The sequence below is a fragment of the Chlorocebus sabaeus genome, chromosome 20 (assembly GCF_047675955.1).
Source record: "Chlorocebus sabaeus isolate Y175 chromosome 20, mChlSab1.0.hap1, whole genome shotgun sequence".
Taxonomy (NCBI): Eukaryota; Metazoa; Chordata; class Mammalia; order Primates; family Cercopithecidae; genus Chlorocebus; species Chlorocebus sabaeus.
Genome location: NC_132923.1, coordinates 1,421,041 through 1,441,376, shown reverse-complemented (window position 1 = coordinate 1,441,376; position 20,336 = coordinate 1,421,041). Strand labels below are relative to the sequence as shown.

The window sequence follows — 20,336 nt, the reverse complement described above, 5'->3', positions numbered from 1 at the left end:
TCCTGTGTCCAAGTGTTCTCATTGTTCAGTTCCCGCCTATAAGTGAGAACACGTGGTGGTTGGTTTTCTGTTCTTGTGATAGTTTGCTGAGAATGATGGTTTCCAGCTTCATCCATGTCCCTACAAAGGACACAAACTCATCCTTTTTTATGGCTGCATAGTATTCTATGGTGTATATGTGCCACATTTTCTTAATCCAGTCTGTCATTGATGGACATTTGGGTTGGTTCCAAGTCTTTGCTGTTGTGAATAGTGCCACAATAAACATGTGTGTGCATGTGTCTTTATAGCAGCATGATTTATAATCCTTTGGGTATATACCCAGTAATGGGATGGCTGGGTCAAATGGTATTTCTAGTGCTAGATCCTTGAGGAATTGCGACACTGTCTTCTACAGTGGTTGAACTAGTTTACAGTCCCAACAGTGTAAAAGTGTTCCTGTTTCTCCACATCCTCTCCAGCACCTGTTGTTTCCAGACTCTTAACTGATCGCCATTCTAACTGGTGTGAGATGGTATCTCATTGTGGTTTTGATTTGCATTTCTCTGATGGCGAGTGATGATGAGCATTTTTTCTTGTGTCTGTTGGCTGCATAAATGTCTTCTTTTGAGAAGTGTCTGTTCATATCCTATGCCCACTTTTTGATGGGGTTGATTTTTTCTTGTAAATTTGTTTAAGTTCTTTGTAGATTCTGGATATTATCCCTTTGTCAGATGGGTAGATTGTAAAAAATTTCTCCCATTCTGTAGGTTGCCTGTTCACTCTGATGGTAGTTTCTTTTGCTGTGCAGAAGCTCTTTAGTTTAATTAGATCCTATTTGTCAATTTTGGTTTTTGTTGCCATTGCTTTTGGTGTTTTACACGTGAAGTCATTGCCCATGCCTGTGTCCTGAATGGTATTGCCTAGGTTTTCTTTTAGGGTTTTTATGGTTTTAGGTCTAACATTTAAGTCTCTAATCCATCTTGAATTAATTTTTGTATAAGGTGTAAGGAAGGGATCCAGTTTCAGCTTTCTACATATGGCTAGTCAGTTTTCCCAGCACCATTTATTAAATAGGGAATCTTTTCCCCATTTCTTGTTTTTGTCAGGTTTGTCAAAGATCAGATGGTTGTAGATATGTAGTATTATTTCTGAGGACTCTGTTCTGTTCCATTGGTCACTATCTCTGTTTTGGTACCAGTACCATGCTGTTTTGGTTACTGTAGCCTTGTAGTATAGTTTGAAGTCAGGTAGTGTGATGCCTCCAGCTTTGTTCTTTTGGCTTAGGATTGACTTGGCAATGCGGGCTCTTTTTAAATTCCATATGAACTTTAAAGTAGTTTTTTCCAATTCTGTGAAGAAGCTCATTGGTAGCTTGATGGGGATGGCATTGAATCTACAAATTACCTTGGGCAGTATGGCCATTTTTACGATATTGATTCTTCCTATCCATGGGCATGGAATGTTCTTCCATTTGTTTGTGTCTTCTTTTATTTCATTGAGCAGTGGTTTGTAGTTCTCCTTGAAGTGGTCTTTCACATCCCTTGTAAGTTGGATTCCTAGGTATTTTATTCTCTTTGAAGCAATTGTGAATAGGAGTTCACTCATGATTTGGCTTTCTGTTTGTTATTGGTGTATAAGAATGCTTGTGATTTTTGCACATTCATTTTGTATCCCGAGACTTTGCTGAAGTTGCTTATCAGCTTAGGGAGATTTTGGGCTGAGACGATGGGGTTTTCTAAATATACAATCATGTCATCTGCAAACAAGGACAATTTGACTTCCTCTTTTCCTAATTGAATACCCTTTATTTCTTTCTCCTGCCTGATTGCCCTGGCCAGAACTTTCAACACTATGTTGAACAGGAGTGGTGAGAGAGGGCATTCCTGTCTTGAAGGAGGCAAGTTTTCTAATCTCCCATCTTTTAAGCCAACAATTCATTCTTACATATAAGAAAAGTATGTAATAGATTTTTATATGAAATATTAAAATTTAAGAAGTTTTAGATTAAAAATTTAGAAAACTTTTCAAAAAACTTTAAAAAATAGTATTATAGAACAAAATAAAGTATACATTCCTCTTTGTTGTATTTAGATAGAAGTTTTAGTAGTGGAGTCCATATAACTGAGCTCCATAATAATGTGTTTCATAACTTTTTCCATTATTCTACTACTAGATCATAGGAGGCTTGTTTCTCTTAAGGTTTAGTTTTTCATGCACTCAGAAAATACTTTTTCAGGAAGTATGTACTGAGTATTCTGAGGATATGCAAGGAGCATGGATTCCAGTGATAAATAATACATAGTCTCTGTGCTCAGGGAACTTAATAGTTTAGTTGTTGCTAACCAGATAAAGTAGCAAAATAATTGACAGGTATAATAAGTATTATCATGAAAACACACAATGGACTCAGAGAATAACAAGGGTGCTCTCCTGAGACAGTGACATTTAGCTGATATCTCAAACACAGGGGGAATTCAAGGATTCCAGGCAGAGGAAAGGGCATATAAAGGCAGTTAAGTAAGGCAGGAAAGAGGTTTATTTGAGGCACTGAAAGAAAACCAATGTGACAGAAGACTAGTGAATGGGATGCAGGATGAATAATGAAAACGAGGTTTGGGAGATTGGAAGGGGCTAGATCTACAAAGCCTTATGAGCTATAGTAAGTAGTTTCGGTTTTATTCTGAGGGCCAGCGAAGGGATTTAAGCAGCAGAATAACATGAATGATTTAGTTCGTACAAGATGTTCACTGCTACATAGACAATGCATTTGAGCGAGATCTATTAATAGTAGAAGCAGAGAGAGCAGAGATACCAATTAGAAGGCTTTTTCAGTAGCTCTGGCAAAATGATGGCAACGAAGTGATTAATGGATTCTAAATACATTCTGTGGATAGATTTAGTGAGAATTGGAGATATATTAGATGTGTTCAGATTTCTGTCTTGAATTACTAGGTAGAAAGGACTACCATTTACTAAGATAAAAATATTTGGAGGGCAAGGTAATATGTTTGGTATAAATGTGGAGAGTTATTTTTGGATACATTTAAATTTGAAATATCTGTGAGACACTCAAAGGAATGTGTGCAATTGACTCTGTGAATCTGGGACTCAAGAGAGGATAGATCTGAGCTAAGAGGAAGAATTAAGAATTGTTAGCTTATACACATTTATTTATTTATTTAGAGGTAGAGTCTCATTCCATCTCCCAGGCTGGAGTGCAATGGTGTGATCTCAGCCCACTGCAACCTCTGCCTCCTGGGTTCAAATGATCCTCCTGCTTCAGCCTCCTGAGAAGCTGGGATTACAACACCTGACTGAGTTTTGTATTTTTTAGTAGAGATAGGGTTTCACTATGTTGGCCAGGCTGGTCTCGAACTCCCAACCTTAAGTGATCCACCCACCTCTGCCTCCCCTCCCAGAGTGTTGTGATTACAGGCATGAGCCACCGCGCCTGGTCAGCTTATATACATTATCTCATGGATTTACATGGGAATAATGGAATCATCAAGGAAGAGAATATATAGAGAGAGGAGGGTTCAGGACCAGATTAGATTTTGAATTGGAGAAGGATGAGAGCAGCAAAGGAGACTAAATAAGAGCAGTCAGCAGATAGGGAGAAAACCAAGAGAAGAGACTTCTGAAGAGGGAAGGAGTGGTTTATTCTTGAATACTGGTGAGACATTAGATAAGATGAAGGATTAGTTTTCACTGGATATGTCAACATGAAAGTCACTGATATACTTGACAAGAGCCTTTTAGTGATGACATGAAAGTTAAAGATGGATTAAATAGTAAGGATGAGAGAACAGCATAACTATTTAAAAATGCTTGCCTATAAAAGAAAATAGAGAAAAGGTAGGGTTTCGTCTTATTTTCAAACTCTAGATATCAATTATATATTTTAAAGGAGTGAAACCATAGATAGGAAGAAAGCAATGTTAAAAGAGAAGTGAAGTCCTTGAGAAGGGGCAAAAGGGTGGAATTCACATAACAGGTGGAAGGATGGCCCTTTGCTAGTAAGGCAGGACATCATGGTAGAGGCATGATGAGTTCATAGATAGGACCTTAGGTTCCAGGAAGATAAAGAGAAGACATTTCTAACAGTTTCTGTTTTCCCAGTGAAGGACATCTCAACTGATGTCATCAGCTGAAAGTAAGGATATTGGAGGAGGTATAGGAGATTTAAGCAGAGAGGCACAAGTATGAAGTAGTTGTCTTGGTCAATGGGATAGTGAGCCTACCAGAGACATTTGGATTGTGAGGCCTTGGTGGGGTGTCAATGTGCAGTATGCTTTAAAGTCAAATCTCTGCAATGAAATGCCAGGTGTAGAGTTACAGTTGATTAATAAAGACACAGCCCTTGTACTCAGGGAGTTTGTAATCTAAAGAATGAAAGACATATAGTTAATTACAATATGGTATGATGGTTGTAATGAACAAGGTAAATATAGGGTGTCGAAAGAGCACACATTAACCAATCTTGGAGGGGCTGTCCTATGCAAGGAGGTCTTCATGGAGACCTAACAGCTAAGCTAAGACCTGCCTGCTCTGCAAATACCTTACTTAAAGCTATTGCATAATAGCTCCAGGGGATAAAAATATCTTAGAAGGTATGATAGTCACACTGTATTATTATATCTTTATGCAGCAGCTTTTATTTCTGCTGACATCATCAGGCATCTTTGAAATTTCCTTTTTTTTTTTTTTTTTAAACACTTTGAAATGCTGTGAAGAAAAGTATCATCCCTCTCTTTCCTCACCCTCTTCTCTTCCCTAACACCTTTCTTCAGTTCTAGCTATTGGTAGCTAGAAATTTTATAAGAATTTGTAGATGCAACTTAATAATACCATTTTGTTTTTATTTGGCATGTCATTTATCATTTTTAAAATAAGTAAACTTCAATTTTGTGCTGCTACAGTCAGGAATATTTGAACATTTAGTGCTTATCTTGGGTATCTGACCTTACTACTTTCTGAGGAACTGCCCTTTATAGCAATCAGGGAACTATACCACTTGGAAGACTAATTGTCTTTATACAGGAATAAAATCCTTGTGTTCAGATTTCTGTCTTGAGTGGCTGGTTTGAATCTAATTTTCTGTTATATGAAACAAAGATTTATTATTTAACATAGTTTCAAAATTAAAATTGATAGTGAAATTTTATGTGCTATGCAATGTCATGTGTGTTCTTTTAAGTTGAAGATTCATTTTTTAATAGTTTTATTGAGGTGTAATTGACATATGATAAACTGCACATATTTAACTCCACATTTTATGTTTGATATGTATGTGTGTGTGTATATATATGTATATACTTATATAGGTGAAATCATCACCATCCTCAAAATCATCAGCATCCCCATCAGTCCCAAAAGTTTTGTTTCTCATGCCCCTTTGTAATTTTTCCCTGCCCTCTCACCAGGCAACTGATCTTTCTGTTACTACAAATTAGTTTATAGTTTTAAAAATTGTATATAAAGGGATCTTAATTATATATATTTTCCTTCCAGCAGAATTATTTTGAGATTAATCCATGGGTTGCTTGTATCAGTATTCATTTCTTTACTGCTAATATTCTGGTGTAGGGACATAGCACAATTTGCTAATACATTCACCTTCTACTGTTCGCTACTACAAGCAAAGCGACCATGACTATTTGTGTACATGTCTTTGTAGGGACATATGCACTCACTTCTCTTGTGTAAATACCTAGGAGTGGGATGGCTGGGTTATATAGTAGGCATATGTTTAGCTTTTTAAGAAACTACCGAACTACTTTGGTACAAGTGGTTGTACCATTTTACATTCCCACCAGTGGGAATAAGAGTTGCAGTGCCTCCACATCCTTGGCAACACTTGATATAGCCTATCTTTTTATTTTTAGCCATTCTAATAGAGGTATGTAGTGGTATCTCATTGTGATTTTAATTTGCGTTTCACTAATGACTATTAATTTTGACCATCTTTTTATGTGCTTATTTGCCATCCATAAATCATCTTTGGTGAAGGGTCTGCTCAAATCTTTCCCCATTTTTTATTGGGTTATTTTCTAATGATTGAGATGTCATTTTGAGGATTTTGTGTGTGTGTGGTTTTGTTTTGTTTAGCAGCTTAAAACACACACATTTATTATCTCACAGTTTCTAGGGGTCAGGAGTCCAGGCATAGATTTGCTGGGTCTTCTATTCCAGGGTTTCATCTGAAAGTAACAACCACAGTCTTGGCTAGGGCTGCAGTCGCGTCTCAAGGTTTTACTGGGGAATGTTCCACTCATAAGTTCACATGATTGTTGGTAGAATTCAGCTCCTTGTGGGATGCCGGACTGAGGGTCTCTGTTATTTGCTCAATTGGAGATTCCCCTCAGTTCCTGCCACATGGGCCTCTTAATTTGACAGCTCACAACATGGCAACTTGCTTCATGAAAGCAAGCGTTTATGTTTACTGGCTTATTATGATTAACAAAGGTTACAGATGAATAGCCCAATGGAAGAGATGCATAGGGCAAGCTATGTGTAAGGGGTGTGGAGCTTCCATAGCCTCTCCAAGTAGGCTACCTTCCAGGCACCTCCTCATGTTCAGCAGTCTGGAAGCTTTGTGAGTTCTTTATGTATTCTACATACAAGTCCCTTACCAAATACATGACTTGTAAATATTTTCTCCCAGTTTTTTGCTTGTATTTAAATTTCCTTTTTAGTGTTCTTCAAAGGGCAGAAATTCTTAATTTTGATTAAGTCCAGTATGTTAGCTTTTTATTTTATGGACTGTGTTTTTGTGGTTTTAAGAAATATTTGCCTAACTAAAGGTCACAAATATTTTCTCATTTTTTTTTCCCTAAAAGTCTTACAATTTTAGGTTTTACATTTAGGAGTATGATCCATTTTGAATTAATTTCTGTATGTGTACAAGGTGTATATCAAAGTTCATTTTGTGTGTGTGGATATCCAGTATTGTATGATATTCAATGCTGTGTTTTCATCTAATAGCTTTTAAAGGAAGAATTAAATCAAAGCCAAGTTAAATAGGTTATACCAGACTGTCAGTTTTCTTTGCGTTATCCTTGACTCTGTTAGGTTGCACATTTTGCTGGAACTTCTTAAAACAGTATCCTATGATTGGACTTCAACCTCAAATTTCCAGTCTTTATACTTAACCAATGAAATGTTATTTATATACTCTTTGGAAACATAACATATACTGTAGATAATTATAGCAAAAGTGTAATGGGTAGCAGAAGATATTGCCAAACCAAAATTCTGGAGACCAGATGAGACAAACACATAATATGTGCCTATATAGTCACAGTGATAGGAAATACACTGAAAAATGAACAAAGAACTAAAAATAAGCCTCTTATAAGAAAAGCTACTACTTCTGGGCTAATCTATTAGTAGTTTGTTTTCCTTAATTTGGTAAAGAAGAGCTTCAGAATTAGACTCTAGAGTAAATCTTTTAAAATTATATATATTATGCATGTATACACATATACATACTCTATGCATTGGCTTAAAGAATATAAAAACAGCACAGAAATAGTTTATGCTGTAGTGTTGTTCAGTCTTATTTAGAAATAAGAAAAAAAGTTTTTCCACTTAGCTGTGAGTGGAATCACCCATACTTTTTAGTTTAGTGGAGAAATTTTTAGATACAGCTTTTTTCTTTCCTTTTTTTTTTTTTTTTTTTTTTGTAGAAAATCAGGCTTTGGAGTCAGACAAGTCTCAGTTTTAATTTTCAGTGTCCTTATCTCTAATATAGTATTATTAATAGTTATCTCTTCCTGGGTTGTTGAGAGTTTTAAATGAAATAATAAGTTCAGTACTGGCACAGTACCCATAAATGGATATGACAAGGGGAGAGGAGTTTGTTTTCATTAGATTTAGCAAAATCATTCTTTCCCCCAACTCCCCAGAAAGATTCCTTTTAATGCTATTATTTTCCTTATCACCCATAAACAGACGGAAAATTGGCATGTTTCAAAAGAGTGTTAAAACTGCAAGAGTGTTGCACGGTATCATTACATTACCATTCATTATCTAACCGGGTTTATTTATGAAGGTTAGTCTTAGATAATTTAGACTTACCCTTTTTCCATTTTGTGGAGAAAGAGAATCAGAAACTTGAAAAGAAGAGCTCTTCCAAACAGAAAGATAGCTAGACTTTCTCTCAATAGTATATATAATCTCTTCTAATAATCTTTAGCAAAAGTGACTTTTGAGTTCTTTTAAATATTTCCTGTATTGATTCTAATTCAATGCCCATTTCATGTGATGTCTATAGAACTAGAGACTTAGATTACAGTCAGAAAACTGAGTGACAGCAGACACCAGGTTTTCAGCTACTTTTAGGGTTTATTCACATTGACTACATCTCATTCATTTGGATGGATTTAGTGACATCAGTTGGTAACTGTAAAGAAAGTAGCCTTTTATCTGACGTTTTCATATTGATATTACATAGGAGCCACATGACTATGTCATGGGTTCATTCACAAGATGTAATAAACATTATTTTCACGTGTAGCATAAAAGCAGTCTTTATTGTTTTTTTAGAAGCATTAAAACACACACATATATATAAAACATATGTAGATTAAAAAATTATATCAGCGTAAGTTCTGTAATTGTTAATAGATGTAATTGTATAAGGTTGCTATTCATTGTTTCTCATTTTCAGTTGAAGCCTGTCATGTGACATTTTTATGTATAATAGGAATCCACAGATTGTTAAAAACATAAGGAAATTAAGATAATTTGAATTCACATTATAAAATAGTTCAGGTCTATTCTGATGAAGCAACTTCACTTGGATCTGAGGCTTTTGGGTCAGCTTTTAAAAGTTTATCTTATTTTTCATTAAAATATGTATGTATAATACTCTATCATGCAAAGAGAAATGGTCAACAGAATTTCTGTGCATATGTGGTTGCTGGTTATTTGAAAGCCATTCTCCCCCTAGGATTATTTGACCAATTTTGTTTTCAGCTTAGATTAGGAAGAATATAGTGTCTCCTTAGGTAAAATACTTACTAGAACCAAAAAGGTCCAGATTAAATTGGTTTTATTTTTATTTTACTGCAGTTTTTTACAGTTGACCTGATTTTAAAATACAAAGCTGGGAAGGCATATTTTCCATCTACCAAAATGTGAATCTTACTTTCATTTTGAAACAAACACCTCTGCTTTAAGAATATGAATGGCAGTGATAAATACAAAAACACTAACATTTTTAAAATGAATAGCATTTGTTGATCTTTAAGAGAAAACATAAATGTGAAATAACTTTAGAGTTTTCTTCCTCAAAACTTTTAGGAGTTGATTTTATTATCCAAAACAACTTTATTTATACTAAGTGTGACTATCTGAATAATTACCTCACTTTTATAGTTTGTTTTTTTTTTTAAAGAAAAAGCTCTTCTAATTGCAATTTCCTCAAAGAATTGGATTAAGAAATTTAATAATTTTCTGTCATTAGTCCAACGAGATATTTACTGAATAACCATTATGTTCCCGGCTGTTATCACTACAAGGACTCCAGCAATGAGCAAAGCAAACAAGCCCTTGCTTTTCCAGAGCCCACATTCTAGAGACAGATGCTAAACAAATACACAGATAAGTATATAATAAAATATTGGTTTAAGTGTTGAAAAGCAACATCAGAGTAAGAAGGCAGGGAGTCATTTTAAATTAACATTGAGAAATGTTTCTATTTGAATCTTATAAATTCTTTGGCTTCTCTTTTTAAATTTGCTTTTTACTGTTTGTTGCTGGTGAAAATTATTTAAAGTAATTAGGAACTCATCATAAATATTTGTTACACTACTCTAAAAATCTAACTCCAACTAGTGAATTTAGCATTTATAAATGGAGGTGTCTATAGAGGAATAAAATCTTTGGTTAACCACTACTTTACTTTTAGCAGTAAAGTCTGCAGCTCATGAAATTTGTAATTCTGGAGTGGTTTCAGTTTGCACTATCCCCTGGGGAGCCTGTTGATACAGCACTGAGCTACAGATTATTATTCGGCTGTAGAAGTTTTATGCTTAGGCATTTTCTTACATCTTCCTCTCAGTCAGTTGAAATCTTGTATTTTTGCCAAATAAAACAAATCCCATATTAATAAGAAGCTATAAATAAACAGTAGGAGCATGAGTCAGAGCCAGCATCACCCTTATTCCTTGTGTGTACCTCTCTAGTACTCCCCAGTATGTTCCTTTTGCACAAACATGTAGTACTGCGTAACTACTGTTCTACAGATGAACTCCAGTTATTTAAGTGAGGCCTGTTTTTTAGAACTAAGTAATACTGTAACTAGTAGAATTCTGGCATGTTACCAGAGTCAAAAGCAGAATGTGAAGCTGTATGCTATTGATGGGAGGAAAAAAGAAATATATTTCCTACCTTTCCTGTATAAAGCCCTAAAGAGTTCAGCCCAGAAGATTCCTGTTAGATTTCCAAAATGAGTTTTTATATCATGTAATATCCAACATTTTTTTCAGGGGAAAAAAGAAAAAGATAAGTTGCTTGTAAGTCCCATCTCTTTTGCTAGTCAGCTTCTGTCTGATAAAATTTTACTCTGTTTTGCTTCATTGTTTATTCATTCAGTAAATGTTCATTGAACACTTACTGTTAACCAGGCATTGTGCTACCATAGACTGTATAAAGACAAATAAGCTAAAATCCTTGTTCTCAAGGAATTTATTATTGTAGAGGAAAGTGACTGGTAAATCCAAAATTTCATACTAAGATAGGAACTATAAAAGAGACATCCTGCAGAATACTGAGATTATAAATAAAACTACTATGTTTGAAGCATTTACTGTCCTAGCTGTTTTATAGAAGTTATTTCATTTAGTCCTTTTAGCAGCTTTATGAGGTAGATATTATTGCACTATTTTATTTGTGCCAAGAACACTAAATTCATGAAGGAAGGAGGAGGTAGTATCAGTTTTTTCAGAAGACAATAGAGTTGGTTATAGAAGGATGAGTAGGTTAGAGAGTGGGAGGAAGATGAGGCAGTGTGGCATTTCAGACAGAGAGGTGAATATGTAAGCACACAGGATGAGTGAGAGAATTGTTGGAATGTAGTCAGTTCTAGGAAATAAACAATGGCAGGATCCAGATCATGAAGGAATTTGTGGGCCATGCTTAAGGAGTTTGGTTCTTAACCTGTAGAAGACAGAAATATGATCGGACTTGCATTTCAGGAAGGTAACTCTGTAATTGTTTGCAATTCCTGTTAAAGGAAGAAATTTTCTCCAGCATTGACTTACACTTATTAAGTACATATAAAAACTAAATTCTAGAAACATCTTACACAGTTATGTGTCACTTAACAATGGGGATATATTCTAGGAAATGTATTGTCAGGTAATTTCTTCATTGTATAAATGGCATAGAGTATACATACACAAACCTAGATGTGTATCTTTATTTGTATTTATTTTTTCATATGGAAAACCAAATTTCTTAGCCACATTACTGAATGTCAGTCATTTCCCCTACTTGATCTGCAACACCAACATTAAGTGTGATGTCTCAGATTTCTATATATGTTCCATTATAATCTTATGGGACCACCGTAGTTCATGCAGTCCATTGTTGACAGACACATCATTATGTGATGCATAAGCGTACTTACAGTTTTACAACTATAAAATGAAGCACAGAGAGGTTACATAACTTAGCCAGTGTCACACACAGCTAATAAGTAGCAAAGTCAGGATTCCACATGTTAGGCCAACTTCATGGACTTAACCACAGTCCTATATTGCCACTCCTCTTCATTTAAAGGCATGCATGCACAAATTAGGTTTGGAGACAGTTCTAGAGACACTAAATTGGCAACTACAGTCGACAAAGAGACATTGCAGCAAGTACCTCTGCATTGTTTGTTTCTGTACCCTTAAGTTGCAGCAGTCTAGGAGAAAGAATGAAGGAAGGGAAGGGATACATTTGTCAACCTGACTACATTGTAAAATGAAGCTTTTTTTTTTTTTTTTTTGAGAGGCAGTCTCGCTCTGTCACCCATACTTAGTGCAGTGGTGTGATCTCAGCTCACTGCAACCTCCACCTCCTGGGTTCAGTCTATTCTCCTGCCTCAGCCTCCCGAGTGGCTGGAATTACAGGCATATGCCACCACACCTGGCTAATTTGTGTGTGTGTGTGTGTGTGTGTGTGTGTGTGTGGTTTTTTTTTTTTTTTTTAGTAGAGACGGGGTTTCACCATGTTGGCCAGGCTGGTCTCAAACCCCTGACCTCAACTGATCCACCTGCCTTGGCCTTCCAAAGTGCTGGGATTACAGGCTTGAGCCACTGCGCTCGGCCTGAAGCATTTTATGATGCTCGCTACAAGGTGTTCATAAGTGGTAAAGAAAGCCCTTGGGCTAGATAATGTAAGATCCATTGCAACCCGGAGATGAAGAACTTTACAAAGGGGATAATTGTTATCAGCCATCAGAGTTTTAAGATGATCTAGATTTAGTCCCACTAATTATATTTCTCCTAACTTTTATAGACAGAGAAATCAGTGAAAAATATGTATTTCTAAGGATTAAATCCCATTCCGTAGCTCAAGGCTACCTTTATGTCTAATAGTTGTGATATAATATGTTGCTTAGAGTAGTTCTATAAATGGAATTCACACATAGGACCATAGAATCGCTTCTTCACAGGGTTTCAGAGTTGGTGGACATATAAAAGGATAAATCAACCCATAAATCTGTAAGTATTCCTAAAAAAAGAGTGGTGTGTCAGTTATTGGCACCAGTACATGATGAATCCTGCTGGGCTGTGGAGAAAGGAGAAACTGACCTGAACAGCACTATACTCTACACAGCTGTCCCTGACATTCCACACCTGTTAGCATTCAGTATTAATTTCATGGATCAAATCAAGGCATGCAAGTGCATTAAATAACTTTTTAAAAAACAACTGCTGATTGCTGAGGGTCTGTGAGGGAAGAAAAATTAGGGGCTGTTATTTTCCTATCAACCATTACTCTCATTAACAAGAACAGGAAACATTATGAATAAATAAAACTCTTACATCATACCAGAAAAAAGAACAGCTGAATCCCCTAAAGGATTTCATATTCTATCATCAGACAACTAAAGAAAATAATTCCATATAAATGACTGCATTAATCATTGAAAGAAACTTCCCTGCTTTTTTAAAAGAGCAACTAGAAATATTTACTTTTTGAAAATAGAGTAACCATTTGTTAAGCCATATATACCATTGAGGATGTTTTGGGTATAAAAGGGAATTTCCATAATAATTACATAGTAATCTTTTATAGCCAAAGTTATGAAGATGATCAGAATATGGGAAAATTGTGGTCAAGATTTGATTAGCCTTATCTAAATTCCCCTAATGAGTGTGTAAAAATGTATGTCTAATTTACCTCTTGGGGGAGGTTTAACGTAAATATAAATAAAAATTCTTTCCCCAGGTAAAAAAAAGTTACATAGTGTTGAATTCTACCTTTTCTCATTTCTCTACATCCAAACCTATCACCAAGTACTGTTAATTTTACTTTATAAAGCTCTCTTGATGTGTCTCTTCAACCTCATCACCACTGCTTTAAATGAGGCATACTTCCTCATTTGGATTATGGCAGCAGTCTCTCTTCCTTTAGTCTCTCCTTCAAATCCACCTCCATCCTTCATATCATCCATCATGTATTTTTCCCTGTCTAAATTCCTTGGTTGGCTTCTATTAAATCCAAGTTCCTTAAGCATGGCAGACAGGGGCCAGCTTCCACGAGCTGGTCCATACTTCTCCTGCCTCATTTTCTGACACTTTCCCTTAAACCTTGAGATCCAGCTTGCCAGTAGTTCCCCAATACCTCCACCGCATATACAACCACATATATATACATCCTTATCCCCCCCTTCATGTACCACCCATGTATAATTCTCTCCATCTCATGCTTTATCACATTCCTACAAGCCTTGAAGCAATCTGAACATAGATACCATCTTTAATTCGACTCCTAATTGGGGCCGAACATACTTGTCTTGAACAGAGATTGCTACCTTGTTAGTATAGGTATCCTAATATGGCACATGTATATAGTTGAAGCTATAATGCATTCCCCAAGTTCCACTTCAGGACTAAAGGGTTATTTCCCAACAGCTGGAAGTCCTGCTGCCAGACAGACTTCTTCTGGAATTACCTTGTCCCCAACTCAAGACAACCCTGAAGGACCTTTCCCAGTTTTCCATGGGGTCCACTGAGGCTTTGAGATTGAACTGAAATTAACTTCCCCCTCTGCTGTAGCTTCCCTTCAACAGGTGTTTATCACAAGAACAATCGCTAATAAACTTCCTGTGAGCACACTCTCAGAGTCAGCTTGCTGGGGAACCCAAGCTATAACAACATGTTTATCTTGTTGACACTCTCTTATGAGTTCTAAATCATGGGAAGTTATGGTTATCCAAAAATCTTACTAATTGAAGATCTTTTCATCAGACATGTATTGAGCACCTGCTCCATGCCAGGCATTGTGCCAGATACAATGGAAACAAATCAAGACTTGGCCCCTGTCGTGGAGTTTACAGTCTGAGGTGACAGTTACATATGGAACTAATTGTACTATAGCATCTTGAGAATCTTTTTGATTTAAACATCAATAATTTTAGTATAACAGTCAAAAGCATGGATTTTGTGGTGTTACAAAACACAAAAGGAAAACATTTCAGGGGAAGGAATACGAATATAAGTAAGTTGAATGAAATTTTAAAAGAGCACAGAGTTTGTCTTTATAATTCTGAAAGCCTTCAGGGAAAAGTTAATTTTTTCACTTTTTATTTTGAAATAATTTCAAACTTACAGAAAAGTCACATGAATAAGAACTCCCATATACCCTTTATGCAGATATATCAGTTTTTAATGTTTTCCTTCATTCTGTTTCTTTACACGCATACAATTTATTTTTGTGAACTATCTGAGAATAGGTTAAATACTACATTATATCACTTTATACCTTAAAAATGTAGTATTTCCTAGAAACAAGGGTATTCACCTCTGTAACCACAATGCAGTTGTCAGATTCAGGTAATTTGACCTTGATCTTTAATCTAGAGCCCAGATTCAGATTTTATTAATTGTCCCAAAAAAGATGAGTTTAGGAAGAGTCATATAACTTAACATTTGTAATATAAATTAAAAATCATATGAAAAATCATAGAAGATCTCGGAAGTTTAACCTGATTTAAATACCACAGTGAAATGAACCACTTCTGATTTTCTACGGAGAAAGCAAGGATTAGGTCCAGGTTACCTGTAAAGCTGTGACTTAGGGCTCCCAGAAGTGAACGTTGCTCTGGAGAGCCCATTTGGTGAGGTTCTTTTCAAGAGATTGTATATTTTTGACCCAGGGATTGTCGATTTGTTGAACTCCCATGTAAGTATGCCGCCTTGCCATTAACAGGTCTTCACAATGCTTAAACGACATTCTTTGGAACTGTCTTTCATAGTCAGGTGCCCCGCCAGCCAGGCTGTCAGGTAGGTAGAAGGGCAACCTCAGGAACTAGATCCGGCTGGGCCTCCCCTAACAACGTGGTCTTCGATCCTCTAACCGGCTGGGCCTCGAACCTCATCACACAGAGCTTTGATAGGGCCGGGGACGCAGGTCAGCCTGACGAAGGCGTCAGGAGGAGTTGGGCAGGGGCGCGACTTCCTGCTGCACCACTTCCTTTCCAGCCACGCGGGCTTCTGGGACCCTATGACATAATTTCTGGAATGGTCTGTTTTGTGGCGGCGGCGAGGCCCGAGCACAGCCGCCCAAGGGGGATGCATAACCCAGGTCGTGTCCACCCCAAAGCTCGAGTCCTCTAGAAGCCATGGCTTTTCCGCTGAAGCTAGAGCCGGACATGCAGGGGAAAGTAGATTTGTTTCGGGCCTGTATCGCCCAGGAGGCCGAGGATCTCGCGTCCACCTTCTTTCCTTAGGAGGTCTTGGAGCTGAATAGCCGAGTTCAGGAGCTCCGGCTGCAAGACCTGTCCAGAATCCATTCGGTGCCAACCCCGGAGCCCCTGGCCACCCCAGGCACCATGGGAGATGGGCCCAACCAAAATCTGCCACCTCTGCAGACTCAGTTCTCCATCGAGGTCCCAGCACTGCTTGGCAGCGGGGGACAGCGCCTGCGGAGCAACCGGCATGTGATGGATCTGATTGATCAGGTAAAACCTGAGACTGAGCTGCTGAAAGAAAAATGCAACACAGTGCGGATTTGAGTGCACCTGCTTATCCCGAAGGTGGAGGACGGCAACCACTGCAGGGTGTCTGGATATCCAGGAAGACACGGTGGACCAGCTGTGGATTGTGGAGAGCACAGCGGCCTCCTATCTACGCGGTCTCAACCATTAATAAACAACTGTGTGATCAATTTAAGTGATTTTTAATTTCAGGCCAGATGCGGTGGCTCATACCTGTAATCCCAGCACTTTGGGAGGCCAAGGTGAGCAGATGGGCAGATCACTTGAAGTCAGTTCAAGAACAGCCTGGCCAACATGGTGAAACCCTGTCTCAAGCAAAAATTACCAAAGTTAGCTGGGCGTGGTGGTGTGTGCCTGTAGTCCCAGCTGCTTTGGAGGCTGAGGTAGGAGAATTGCTTGAACCCAGGAGGCGGAAGTTGTAGTGAACTGAGATCATGCCACTGCACTCCAGCTTGGCTGACAGAGTGAGAACCTGCCTCAAAAATAAATAAATAAATAAATAAATAAAGCTTTTTAATTTCAAAAGTACTATCTCAATGTTCAGAAATTTGAAAAATATAAAAGGAGAAATCACCTACAGTTTACTAGCCTAACAAAATCGTTACTATTTGTGTGTGTTTTACTTATTTTAAAGGATGCATATATGTTTTTACATTGTTGCAATATAGTATATGCATACTTTCATAGAGGATAAATATTTGCATTTAAATTCAATCTAATATTTTAATTTCATTTGACAGATATCCCCTGATTCAGATAACAGATACATCCATTACCCCAAATATTCTTAAGGCTCTGTTTCCTAATCGTGAAAATGATACTTGTCTGAGGCAGGAATTGTGATTAGAGTATGGAACATAGAGATCAAGTAGCTGGGAGGAAATGTGCCTATATGACTGTGAGAATGTCTACATATTTAGAATAGGATTTTACTCTGCTTTTAGGTTGGGGCTTCATAATAGCTTTAGCAACATATCTGATCATTTTGTTACTCAGTGCTTTTTCCCTGCCCCTAGAGCATTTAATTACCTCTAAAAATATATACAAGAAAGCATTCATGTCTTATACTGATTAGATGAACTGTTTCAGCTTTTGTGATTTGAGTAGGAGGGAATTCTATTTCCTCTGTCAGCACTTAAACATTTCTGGAAAATGCTGTAGTGTATTGACATCAGGCATTTTTTTAAAAAATTACTGATCTTTGAGAAAAAGTAAAGGACCCAGTGAGTTACAGAAATAGGTGCTGGACCATCCCTGTTCTCTGCATTAGAAAACTGTACTGCTAACACATAGAAATATCTGCTCACCTTGAACTGAAATTATCCATGGGAAGCCGAATACATCCATCTGTCAATTGATCGATAGATAGATGTATTTGTCTCATTCTGTCACCCAGGCTGGAGTGCAGTGGTACAATCTCGGCTCACTGCAACCTCTACCTCCCAGTTTCAAGTGATTCTCCCACCTCAGCCTGCCGCGTAGCTAGGACTACAGGTGTGTGCCACCACGCTCAGCTAACTTTTGTAATTTTGATAGAAACAGGTTTCATCACGTTGGCCAGGCTGGTCTTGAACTCCTGACCTCAAGTGATCTGCCCGCCTCAGCCTCCCAAAGTGCTGAAATTACAGGTGTGAGCCACCGTGCCCAGCCTCCATATTGGATGATTATACATTTGTATATGTTTTTCTTTGCTTGCTTTATTTTGATGAGTCTTCAAGTCAGTAGCAGAATTTTATTAGTGAAGTTTAGTAATCCCAGTTACTGAAATTTAAAATGTTTCACTAGTAAACTGAATTTAACGAATTCTCTTTGATAGACAATGTTGTGTTATTTTTACTTATTGGTGAAAACCTAGCTGGTGCAGATGAACAGGAATTGAACCTATTATCAGTAAAATTAGATTCCTTTTACAATTTGGCCATTTCTTTTAGCTTTATTATTTAATCTCATTTTTACAAGGTTTTGCAATATTATATTGGAAAAATAATATTGCTTTGAAAGTGTGAAGTATTTAGAATTTCTTGAATAAATACATAGTTTCCACTTTAGATGTTTGAGATTTAGAGGTGTACTTTTAGCCCCTTGTTTTATAGGTGAAGAAATTTAGACCCAGAGAGTTATATGCAGCACACAACTCATTTGTGACAAAGCAAGGTCTAGAAGTCAAATCATCTTCCGTTTCAGGCTAGTGCACTTTTCACTGCACTTTACTGTGTTCTAGTCAGTAAATAAAATTACATTAGAAGAGAGTTCTTTCAGAAACATGCAAACCAGTAAAATTTCAACAAATTAACATCCCTTTCAAGTTGTGTGTTGTTTTTTTCTGCAAAATGTAAGAGAAGCTGAAGTGTTTCCAACTCAGAATGGACTATAATATTTTTACTTAATTAAATATTATGTAAAGAGCCAGGCACGGTGGCTCATGCCTGTAATCCTAGCACTTTGGGAGGCTGAGGCGGGTGGATTGCCTGAGCTCAGGAGTTCAAGATCAGACTGGGCAACACGGTGAAACCCCGTCTCTACTAAAATACAAAAAATTAGCCGGGCGTGGTGGCATGTACCTGTAGTCCCAGCTACTCGCAGGCTGAGGTGGGGGCGGGTGGATCACTTGAGCCTGGGGAAGCAGAGGTTTCAGTGAACCAAGGCACCATTGCACTCCAGCCTGGGAAACAGAGGGAGACCCTGTCTCAAAAAATAAAATAAATAAAAGTATCCTACTGGCCAACTCCTCCCCCACCTTCTAACCTTCAGCGCCGAAGAACTGCTAAGTGGATTTGTCATGGCTACTGCTCCTAAAAAACCTACAGAATAAAAGGGGGAAAGGAGAAGAGCTGTAGTTTTATGTTAGGGAGGAAGCCTGAAAGGGTCATTTCCCAAAAGAAGTTTATCTTTTAGAGCTGGACTGGTCAGTACAGTAGCCACTAGTGTTGAAATGTAACTAGTCCTAACTGAGATGTGGTGTAAGTGTAAAATGCACACTAGATTTTGAAGACTTAGGGTGAAGAAAAAGTAAAATATTTCAATAACATTTATGTTACTTACATGTTGAGTGATAATATTTGGATACATTAAATAAAGTAGATTATTAAAATTAAATTTACATGTTTCCTTTTAGTTTTTTATTTTGTGTGCCCGAAATTTTAAAGTTACATGTGTGGCTTGCTTATATATCTCACAGTATATTTCTATTAAACAACGCTGCTCTGGAACTAAGATTTCTGAGGTAACTGAGATGATACTTAGAGTTGAGCCAAAACCTGCTATTGTGGTATATTTTGGAGATGTGGGTTTCCATTAAGTATAGATTTTTTTGACTCCTAGTAAATTTTTATTGATTTGTCATCTGGTTCATAATGTACAATTCAGTAAAAGCCATTCAGAGAGAGGCTAAACATTGCGAGCCAAACCTTCTTACAGTGCAACTTGGTCTTGGAACTTAGAATGCTTACAGGAATGGATGGCTAGCATGTGCTTTACGTATGCCTTCTAAATATCATGTCCAGGACTAGAGTACTAATATTCTGTATTGCTAATTCAGGGCTGCTCCATATGTTTTATAAACCGAATAGAGGTAGATTTAACATGAATATTGAGACATTTACCCAGTGTTTTTATCTGGATGAAAGAATAATGTACCTCTGGGTGCCTTGAGAGTACGTATAGGCAGTTAGGCTTTTTCTCAAGGAGCAATATTTGAACACTCAACTAAATCCCCATGATTTCATTGAATTCCCATAATACAGTTGTATAGTACTCATCGTATTCTGTTTTTTGTTTTTTTTTTTTTTTGAGACTGAGTCTCCCTCTGTCACCCAGCCTGGAGTGCAGTGGTGCAATCTCAGCTCACTGCAACCTCCGCCTCCAGGGATCAAGCAATTCTCCTGCTTCAGCTTCCCAAGTAGCTGGGACTATAGGCACACACCACCACGCCTGGCTAATTTTTGTATTTTTAGTAGAGACAGGGCTTCGCCACATTGGCCAGGCCGTTCTTGAACTCCTGACCTCAGGTGATCCTCCCGCCTCGGCCTCCCAAGGTGCTGGGATTACAGGTGTGAACCACTGTGCCCGTCCTGTATTCTGTATTTTTATGTATAGCCACACTAAATAAGTTTCTTGAGAATAGTGAAGGATTTTTTAT

At 37.4% G+C, this 20,336-nt stretch overlaps 1 protein-coding gene across 3 annotated transcripts in view; it reads left to right on the top strand.

Annotated features, from left to right (window-relative positions):
* The window catches only part of ATF6 (activating transcription factor 6), a 188,473-nt gene that overhangs the window by 104,978 nt on the left and 63,159 nt on the right, over positions 1 to 20,336 (top strand). Inside the window, exon 15 of one of the 3 annotated variants that reach the window (XM_073008195.1) lies at positions 15,932 to 16,247. The exons of the other annotated variants lie outside the window; for them this stretch is intronic. Within the exon in view, the coding sequence (XP_072864296.1) occupies positions 15,932 to 16,216 (285 nt within the window). The 3' untranslated portion in view covers positions 16,217 to 16,247. Of the gene's footprint in view, positions 1 to 15,931; positions 16,248 to 20,336 lie in introns of those variants that run through there. 3 annotated transcript variants of the gene reach the window in all.